The sequence below is a fragment of the Urocampus carinirostris genome, chromosome 19, assembly GCF_059441175.1.
Source record: "Urocampus carinirostris isolate Australia breed hairy pipefish chromosome 19, RoL_Ucar_1.0, whole genome shotgun sequence".
NCBI lineage: Eukaryota > Metazoa > Chordata > Actinopteri > Syngnathiformes > Syngnathidae > Urocampus > Urocampus carinirostris.
The window spans coordinates 20,571,062-20,581,380 of NC_142367.1; the positions used below are offsets into that span (position 1 = coordinate 20,571,062).

The window sequence follows — 10,319 nt, forward strand, 5'->3', positions numbered from 1 at the left end:
GGCGCGTTAATGTTTATACGCGTTTAGGTTTGATGTTTTGTTAAAAATGTACATTTTCTTTCAATTTTCACTATCGTTTGAAAATAATATTTCCCAGAAATCATAAAGGGACAGTGTGTATTATTTAGTGCCTCCTATTGGTCAAAAAAGAAGAGAAATCGTAAAAAATTACTATTCATTTGGATGACAAGCAAAAATACATGAACTATAAAATTAAAGTGTATTTTATGAAATTTGAATAAGTCGAGAAATTTGTATTCATATCACACAGTGTGAGGCTCACTTAAAGCTTTAAAAGGCAGCTGACATGTTTGGCCGTCATCTTGCTGCTACGAAAACGCCCCAAAACATTTTCCCTTTCTTTTTTTAGTCTATTTTAGCATGTAATTTTACTTCTGCTTGCTTCTTTCTATTATTCATCGTTTTTTTCTTCTTTCTTTTCCTTTTTTCTTTCCCTTTTTTCTTTCCTTTGTCTTTTTTACATTTAAATTTGTGACAAATATTCTAAAAAAATATTCACGCTGATTTTTAAGTCTTTACAGCAAATGCATATCAGCTCTAAATGTCGGTTATCGGCCTCCTAAAAAACATTGGTTGATCCTTACCAATTTGTAATGGCAACACACGTCCAAATCCTTCAAACGTATTATGTAAATTGTACTCCCACTACAAAAAACCCTTTCCTTAAAAATGTGTTTAATTTTGTGCTTTTTGGATATCAATGTTTTCTTATGTACGTAATGCTGTTTTGTGTGTGTGCAATGAAATATAGTAAAATAAAGGCAGACAAATAGGTTTTCCAACACCGACAACAAATAATTTTATTTAACTTTTATAAAATCAGCAGTGATTTCAAATTAGTGCGCCAGATGGCGTAATAAGGCAACATGCATTCATCATGTCTAATGAAAAACACGCATGTGCTAACAATAAAACACAAATGTCCTCCTTTCAAATGTATGCTAAACAACCACATTTCCCAGAATTCCATCAGTGCAAACACAGTGATTTGTCATTCGAGCTTCCCCCATGGTGACATGCAACTCGGTAAGTACACACAAGAAATAAATTAATGGAGTCAAACACTACGAATGGTTATAGTGGAGTATTTTTTATTATTATTGCCTTTCTCATGATTTAACTTATTGCCAATTGGAGTATTTTTTATTAGGTTCATGCATGTGGGATTTTCTAGTGTTTCTCTCTTGAAGGGGGCTGGGTGCGTATTTGGGACGACACTTGGGAGGCGAGGGGATGCTGCGACCAGAAGAGTTCCACCCCAGGCAGGTTTGGTTCCGGTAAAAGTCACACACAAAAAAAAAAACAACCAGATATGACCAAATAAAAATAAAAACACCTGGACTCCTGTTGAGTGAGGCGTAGGGAAGCGAGGGGCTGCTGGAGATCAGGTACCAACAGGAATTAATAACCCTGATAGAGGAGAGAAAATACAATGTCAAATAAACAACATAAGAATTTGTGTATTTTTCTAGTCAATAATCAAATCATATTTTAAAAAAATAAGTAAATATATATTCAATTTAGGGTGTCCCCTGCCCACTGCCCGAAGATGGCTTGGATGGGCTCCAACATCCCAGTGATCCTACTGAGGATAAACGGTGCAGATAATGGATGGATGGATGGATGGATACATATACTGTGAAGAAAATAAGTATTTGAACACCCTGCTATTTTGCCATTTCTCCCTCTTTGAAATCATGGAGCGGTCTGAAATTTTCATCGTAGGTGCATCTCCACTGTGAGATAAACTAAAAAGAGAAATCCAGAAATCACAATGGATGATTTTTTTAACAATTTATTTGTGTGATATAGCTTCAAATGAGTGTTTGAAAACCTGTGTATCATCTAGAATTCTGACCCTGAAAGACCTGTTAGTCCGCCCATTAGAAGTCCACCTGCACTCCATATATCATCCTGAATCAGATGTACCTGATTGAGGTCGTAAGCTGCATAAAGACACCTGTCCACCCCATACAATCAGTAAGACTTTAACTTGTATCATGGCGAAGACCAAAGAGCTGTCCAAAAATTGCAGAAACAAAAGTTTTGTGGTCAGATGAGACCAAAATAGAATGTTTTGGTCATAATTCCACAAAGCAGGTTTGGAGGAAGAAGAATGAAGAGTACAATCCGAAGAACACCATCCCTACTGTGAAGCGTGGGGTGGTAGCATCATGCTTTGGGGTTTTTTTCTGCACATGGGACAGGACGAGTGCACTGCTCTAAAGAGGGGATAACTGGGGCCGTGTATTGTGAGATTTTGGGGAACAACTTCCTTCCCTCAGTCAGCTCATTGAAGATTGATCGTGGCTGGGTTTATGAAACCCGACAACGACCCGAAGCACACAGCCAGGAAAACCAAGTAGTGGCTCCGTAAGAAGCATATCAAGGTTTTAGCATGGCCCGGCCAGTGTCCAGACCTGAACCCGGTCGAAAATCTTTGGAGGGAGCTCAAACTCCGCGTTTCTCAGCGACAGCCCAATAACCTGATCTAGGGAAGATCTGTGTGGAGGAGTGGGCCAAGATCCCTCCTGCAGTATGTGCAAACCTGGTGAAAGACTACAGGAAACGTAGTAGCAAACAAAGGCTACTGTACCAAATAATAACATTCATTTCCTCAGGTGTTCAAATAGTTATTTGCAGCCATATCACACATTGTGTTTTCTCGATTTTTATTTTTAGTTTATCTCTCTCACAGTGGACATGCACCTATGATGAAAATTTCAGACCCCTCCATGATTTCTAAGTGGGGGAAATAGCAAATAGGGAGCCGGGAGTTTAAATACTTATTTTCATCACTGTGTTCTTATATATATATATATATATATATATATATATATATATATATAATGTACTTACAACTTAGTTTTTTTAAAGCTTTTTTTTTTTTAAATAAAAATGGTAATGGAACTCTGTCAAGTATGATGCTAACAAACATAACACGGTATTCATTACACAAGAAACATAATTTAGCAATGTAATTTCTTTTTATTATACATTCCTAAAAAGAAAAAAATAAAGCAACCTTGCCTTAACTAGGGCCAATTACTCCTTTTAAGAATAAAGTAATAATCTGCCTAGTCGTTGTATTAGCCGGAAACAATATTTTTACCCAAAATCTTTTCACTATTATTTTTTAATATTAAAGTAACAATTTTAGTTTCTGATTCAAATCTATAAAGGAAAAAGGGGTTTAAAATATAATAGATTACATGATATTTAAAATGAACTGAATTATTTCATGTTTTGGCTAATTCTATCTGCCACATATTTCTAATTAAAAAAATGATGATTACAAAAAAGAAAGAAAATTAATTTAAGGGATTTTGCTCAAATAAAATAATAACAATGCTAAAAGGAAAAATATCTGCTCTATTTTCCTATAGGGAGCCAATTTCTTTATTTTACATAAAAAAAGCTTAGAGACTGTGTATTATTTGACCACTACAAGTCGCTGTACTACGTAGTGCAACCGAAAACGAGTGCTTGACAGCACAGGGAAGAATCCATTCTGCGGGGATCAAAGTGACCAAAAGGCCATTTTTTTTTTTTGGAGGGCGCTCCTGTAGCAGCAAGATGATGGACATTAATGTCAGCTCTCGCTAAATGAGGCTCTTGTTATGCAAGATAAATGCAAATTTCTTGACCTTTATTATTTAAGAAAAATTATATGATAGTATTAAAGATGTATTTTTGCTTATTATATGATTTTTGTAGGATTTCTTTTTCTTTTTTTTTTTTAACCCCTAAGAGGCGCTAAATCAAGCACACTTGTCCCTCTTACAGCACACCAAAAAAATCCATTCACCATTTTTTTTTTTGCATTTTAATATCCATATTTGCATTAAATATTTAATGGCTATTCCCTTGCATAATATGTGTCAGAAACCAACAATAAAGTTGTATTTCCATAATTTATATATTCATTCGTACCTCATCCCCTTCGCCGCCTTGCTCCATTCCTCCGTATTCACCCTAGATGGGGGAGAAGGCAAGTTTTAAAAACAGTTGTATTTTTTATTTTTATATAGTTTTCTTGCAGCTAAAAACAAAAATTTGTCCAATAATTGGTTGGCATCATGCTGGATGTGTTTGTTAGTGTTTGATGGCATTGAGCCACCTCCCATTGTAAGGACTTAAAATAGCATCAACAGGAAAAAAAATGTCGTTTTTGTTTAAAAAAGGCGAACAAAAAAGAGCATTTTTAATGTATTTGTTTGTTTTTTGCTCATTGGCTTTGGGATTGAAGGAAGGTTGTTAGTAAGCATTTTGGAGAAATGTATTCGTGGGATTTTTGTTAGTTACAGAACCTGAAATAATTTAGAAAAATCAATCCAATACATTAGTAGCATGCTCATTGTAGGCACCTCATTTATGGGTTCCTCCTACAAAGAAAATGCACAAGAAATATGCAAAAACTGCAATCATTTCAATAGACACTGAAATGAGCTTTGGGGGAGAGTGGCCACAGTTAACCCACCTGGTTGAGGAGTCCGGTGGATGTGGCGATGTTCTCCACGCCCTCTGTGGCGGCCTGCGAAACCTCGTTGGCGCCGCTGACGGCCGTGTCTGCCACGATGTTGGCCTGGTCTACGGTTCTGTTAGCCACTGAGGTTCCAAAAGGGAAACCTGATCAGCGCCGAGGCCCTAAAACTTAGCGTTCGATATACTTACCGGTGTTGACTGACGACACAACGCCTTCCTTTGTCTTGTTACCTGAGTGAGAAATTCAAGTAATGAGCTCTTTGATCATTGGGCCCCGGTCCTGTGTAATTATATGCTACTCTGGGGTCCTTCAGTGGCTACCTATTGCCTGCAGGGGCATGGTTGGTAATCTCTAGTTTACAGGTTGCCCAACCTAGTTTTGATGCAGTTAATTTCCCTTTTCTAGCTTGAAAACTTTCCTTGCTTGTATTTCATCCAACTTGTACTGTTCTGTCTTTTTGTAAATGTTCTTTGACAACCCTCCTACTTTAAACATTCCTTTTTGGTATTTCTCCACTACCCATCCATATTTTTGGGTATCTAGATTCCTTACCTAGCCATTCTTAGTTGACAAACTAGCTAGTTTCCTTCCAATAAGGGCATAGGTTTGGCCTTGGCATTGGTGGGCGACAGTCTATTTTTCAAAGTCGATCATATTATATTGGTGATGACAAAGTAATGATTGCTTATTATTGGTGGGGACATGTCCCAATCTGTCCATGCCAACACTACGCCCTTGCATTCCAGGCAGTACCTTGTTTCTTCCTCAAACTCCTTTAGTGGTCTTTCTGTTACATTTAAGGTGTTTCGTTCCTAACTCCTTTTACATCCAAAATTGAATTCCTTTACTGCCAATTCTTTGCTATTATCTGAATTTTTGGACAACTCAATTCCCTGAGACCTTGAACTTCTTTTTTTAATCTGATCTAGAGATAAAAATACCGCATTTATTCAGGCCGATACTCAAATAATCATTGATCCTGATAGCACATACCAATACTATAATTTATATAAAGTTACTTTAGCTTCCCAATTTTAAAAGAAATCCCAACATGTGAATTGATCAAACCTTTACCTACCAACAATTTCACTTTACTGCCTCACTTTCCTGCTTCTCGCCAACTATTTTACTACTTACCCACCTTTTGGTATCTTTTTGTTAGCTATTTAGCACTTGCCTATTTTTTTGATCAGCTCCTCAGCAACCATGCTACTTATCTCATAACCACTTAGCTCACCATCTGCAAAATTATCATATCTGCTGCCTTTATTGTTTTGATATTCGATTTCCGCCTGCTTCACCATAACTTTCCTGGCCAGAAGGCAATTGTTCATTTATGTACCTCCAGCCATTTTAAGAAAACAAATGCATGAGTGCCAGCTAATTGAACATTTGTTCCCCTTTTTTCAAAACAGACGAAATTACTTATAATCAAACAAAATAAGATTATTATGGGCACAACCATTCAAAAATGATCATTCTTACAAAGGAGTGCCTCAGAAAATTAGAGTACAATGATAAAGTTCTTTTCTGTAAAGCAGTTAAAAGCAAAAATGCTATATTTTCTTGATGCATTACAAATCCATTGAAATATTGCAAGCCTTTTATTATTTTAACATTGCTGATGCCTACTTGTATACTTTTTCATGATATTCTGATATATTGAAATGGGATTTTTGAGTTTGCGCGGTATTTAGCATTATTACAGTTGATTTGTAACTAATACAGAATGTATGAACAGTTAGTTACTTATTTGCGTTAAGAACATTATCAAAATAATCTTCCGAGACAGTCCTTTATTAGATTGGTAATTGCACATTGGCATATTTGACAAAAATCCGAAATCAGAATATTGTATTACCCACTGAACATTTTACAAGTCCGTTTAGCATTTACACAAGAGGTATATAGCCAGAACCTGGCCAAACCCGGCCGATTAACTTGATTTGAGGGGCCGAGCCCGAAGTAAACCCAAAGCGTTACTTCAGCGCCGAAGCGTTACCTCAGCACGTGTGTACTTCGGCGTCGTAGTGTGCGCTTCGGCTGAAGAACGCAGCCTGGGGTTTACTTCGGGCCAAGACCCTCAAATCAAGAGTGCACGTCGAAGTGCAGCGCTGAAGTGCAGTGAAATGTAACTGAACGAAATGGAACCGAAAAGAAAATCATATTCTGCAGATTACAGGCTGCAAATAGTGAAATATTTGTCCCGAAAGTAGAAAGAAAGTTTGTAAGCTATTGGCAAGAAACAGAAATGACGTCTGACGTAAGCCATGTAGAGGTGGTAAGACTATTCGGCACGTCTTTTAATGTGACACCAAGGATGAAGATTTTTTGGGATTTCGTGATTTGAAATTCAACTTTTTTTTATGCATGTTCTTTATGGTAGAGTTATTTGAATAATATAACTTGGGTGCCGAACTGCAGCCCAGAGTGTTACTCATGTAAAAGTACTGTTACTTCAGAAAAATATTACTCAAGTAGAAGTAAAAATCCGTCATTTAAATAGTATCTTGAGTAACAGTAAGTACATGCTGCGCAGAACATCTACAACGAAAAAATGGCGAGATTGAAGCCCGGCCCGAGTTAGTGATTCACCAGATCTTACCTCTAATTCACCCGACGACAGGAAAGTCAGTCTTTGGCACCATGTGAGATGCTTATTACAACCAGATTTAATACTTTTATTATATAATCTGCCTGAGCTAGGGATAAATTTATCGTGCGAATAATGGAAGTGATCCACAGCATCATCAGGTCTTTATTTTTTATTCCTTTCCGACGGACCCACACTGCTGCATCGGGCACTCTCACACAAAAGCACACACTGCACAGATGCAATGACACAGCTTCTTTTTTCCTGCACTGGTCTTTTTAGTGATACTTTTGTGTGACATAATTTAAAGACAATCATCCAGGAGGGAATATTCTCAGCAAATTATTGGTGCGGTAAGTGCATATAATCCCTTCCTCACCACCTTTTTTCTCAGTGGCAGGGGGGCAGAAGGTATTAAGTCATCCGAGCTACACGCAAGAGACACAAGGATGAGATGACGCAGTGCTTGCCACCATCACCCCTTTATATAATTAACGCGTTGCCCCCCCCCCCTCTTTTAGAACGACAAGAGGCCCAAGAAGCATCCTTGTGACCTTGAGACGTGACTCAGTTGGTGAGGCAAAGTCAAAGGTAGTAGAAAAGGTTTATTAAAAGCCTTACCGACATACATGACCCCCTCCTTGGTCTTGGCCGCGGCCTCCTCCATGCCGGCTTTGGTCTTCTCGGCGGCCGCCACCACCCCCTCCTTGGCCATGGAGAAGCCCTTCATAAGTGCATCCATCCTGTGGCGACGACACGGCTTGGCTCGCCTGGTGCGGACGGTCGGCGGGCGGCTTAACGGTGAGTGCGAGGCGCGCGTGTGCGGACGTGTGGTGCGCTGCGGTTATGACTCCGCCTCCTTCGGATGCTCCAGCCGGAAAAAGGGGGGGAGGAGGGAAGCAGCAGCCGGCATCGGCACGAAGAGGAGAGACGCTGCAGCATTTTTCACGTCATCTGCGATTCGCCCGTCGTGCACTGGGGGACACCGACCGGAGATGCTGAGCGTGCAGTTATGTAACGGGGAGTTTGGGGGGTTCTTGTCTGGCCTCCTGGCAATGATGTCATTGTTTTTGCTTGGGCTGCACAATTTTGGGAAAAAAACCTAATTGCCATTTTTTAGACCAGTATTGCAATGTTGATGCAATTTTCGATTTTAAAGGAAAAGGGATTTTTTGTTTTTAGTGAGTACTTAACCCTTGGATGCATGGCGTCCCACTACATACTGCCCTCCATGAGTGGGGTTGAAAATTAGTGAGGGAAACTGCATCATCATAATTGCCTGGTGTCGCCTGGCTTGGCGTCCCAGTACATACTGCCCTCCATGAGTGGGGTTGATAATTATTGGGGGAAACAGCATCATCATAATTGCCTGGTGTCGCCTGGCTTGCTTGCTGGACATTCTACTTGGGCGAGGTTGTTGGGGCCATGGTTTGTTTAAAAAATGCCAGGGAACCACTAGGGAGTGCTAAAGAGTCATATGGCCGAATGCACCTTTAGAGCTGCATGTGCACTTGAGCAGATGTTTATTGATTTTGTTGATATTTAATAGGGGTGCCTTGACTGGCTAAAGACACTCACAGAGGCTTAAAGTTCAACTGTGTGAATCTTCAACAAAATCTGTACAGCCGTTTCGGAGCCTATAAATCACATACAAATACACACGCACACACAAATCGGGATTTATAATTAAGTCTAGACTAGATACCTGGAATATGACAATATTTCGACTTTGGGTCATTTTTGACCCCGCGTATGCATCCAAGGGTTAATACTCGTGACATGCTTTAAACATAAGTAAACAGCGCCCTCTTAGGATCTTTTTAGGGTTGCTGTCGGTGCACACGAGGGTGTGTGGCGTGCTGCTTGGAAACTTTGCCTCACCTTTATTGGCTTATTGCTGTCAATACTTGCCTCTGATTGGCCAGGGCCATTATTACCCTATCTGTGACAATTCTGTTTGGCCGAACACTCCCATCACTCATATACCAAAGGGGGAAAACAACATGGAACTAAAAGTCCTTGGAAAAAAATGAATTGTCTTGCAATTACACAACCGCAACTCATCTCTTCACAATGTCGATTTGATTTTGGTTCTCGCAGCCCATGCAATGTTTTTGGCGCTCTCGTTTGACTGTCAACACTCCTCGGGAGTCGTCATTTTAGCATTCACATGGTTGGGGTTTCAAAGCATTGCTCAAAACCATGATAAATGAATGAAACTACACGTAGGGTTTCAAAGTGAGGTTTGAACCTACAGTATGGTTTTGATCCTAAACTTGTCCTGGCAACCATGATGAGATTTATTGGAAGAAAGAACCCCCATTTTTAAAGTGAAGATTCTCAACTTGAATGATGTAAACTAGACTAAACAATGAGGGTTAGGGTTTTAAAGTGTGTCTTACCTCATGTTGTAAGGTATGGTTTCGAAGAATAATGAAATGCATGGTTAGGGGTTTAAGCATGCTTGTTTTCAAATGATTTGTTGACGTTGAACCCATATTGTTAAAGATAAATTGAGCTAATCAAAGTTTCAAATAGTGTTTTTCAACTTGGATTAGATTTTCATCTATTATATAATACATTGTTGGGGTTAAAACGTGCTTGTGCTTAAAATGATCTGTTGAAGATTTAACAAAGATGAGCTTTAAAAGGTAGGGTTTCAAAGGTGGTTGCGGTATCAAGTTGATTAGGGGTAGTATTATCTTATTCTTTGAGTAGTTACCTGAACCCTAATACCCAAAGTATGGTTTGAAATGGGAAGTGTAAACCCCGTTTTTTAGGATTTAAGATTCAAACAGTATCTTTCAATGTTTTTAATTTTTTTTATTTTAGAAGACTTGGTTTTCAAAGTTGGGTTCTAAAAATTAATTGTGGTGTGGCTTGGTTTTAATTGTGTGTTTTTAATATGGGTCTTATACAAAAATTAGGTTGTAGAATTGGTTAGAATTACAGTACTAAAGAAAAATTGGGTTTCCAAGGTGACGTTTTAGAGAATTGTTGGGTTTTCAAAGTACAGTTCCATGGCTTGAGATTTTAAATTAAGGTTTCTTACATTTGGAGATATCAACTTTTAGCCCTGTTGGCCAAGTTGAGCTAAACACTTATCATACATTTTCAGAGTACGGTTTGGAGAGTGGCAAACTAGGCCAAATATTTGCGATTACAGTTTCAGATATGGTTTTTTAACTTAGTTAAAGGTAGGGTTTCAAGTTGGGTTTT

General features: G+C 38.7%; 1 protein-coding gene across 2 annotated transcripts; it reads right to left on the reverse strand.

Moving 5' to 3' along the window:
* Positions 1–791: 791 nt before the first annotated feature.
* Positions 792–8,027, reverse strand: sncgb (synuclein, gamma b (breast cancer-specific protein 1)). Of its 2 annotated transcripts, XM_088323243.1 has the most exons (5): positions 7,722–8,015; positions 4,696–4,737; positions 4,502–4,629; positions 3,955–3,996; positions 792–1,431 (listed from the first exon to the last, which is right to left on the reverse strand). In XM_088323243.1, exons 1-5 carry the CDS (start codon positions 7,840–7,842, stop codon positions 1,423–1,425), a joined length of 342 nt encoding a protein of 113 aa, XP_088179369.1. In that variant the 5' UTR covers positions 7,843–8,015; the 3' UTR covers positions 792–1,422. The 2 variants fall into 2 exon arrangements, with proteins under 2 accessions (XP_088179369.1, XP_088179368.1); XM_088323242.1 differs by lacking the exons at positions 792–1,431; positions 3,955–3,996 and adding an exon at positions 4,308–4,406 and having other exon boundaries at positions 7,722–8,027.
* Between the last annotated feature and the right edge of the window lie 2,292 nt (positions 8,028–10,319).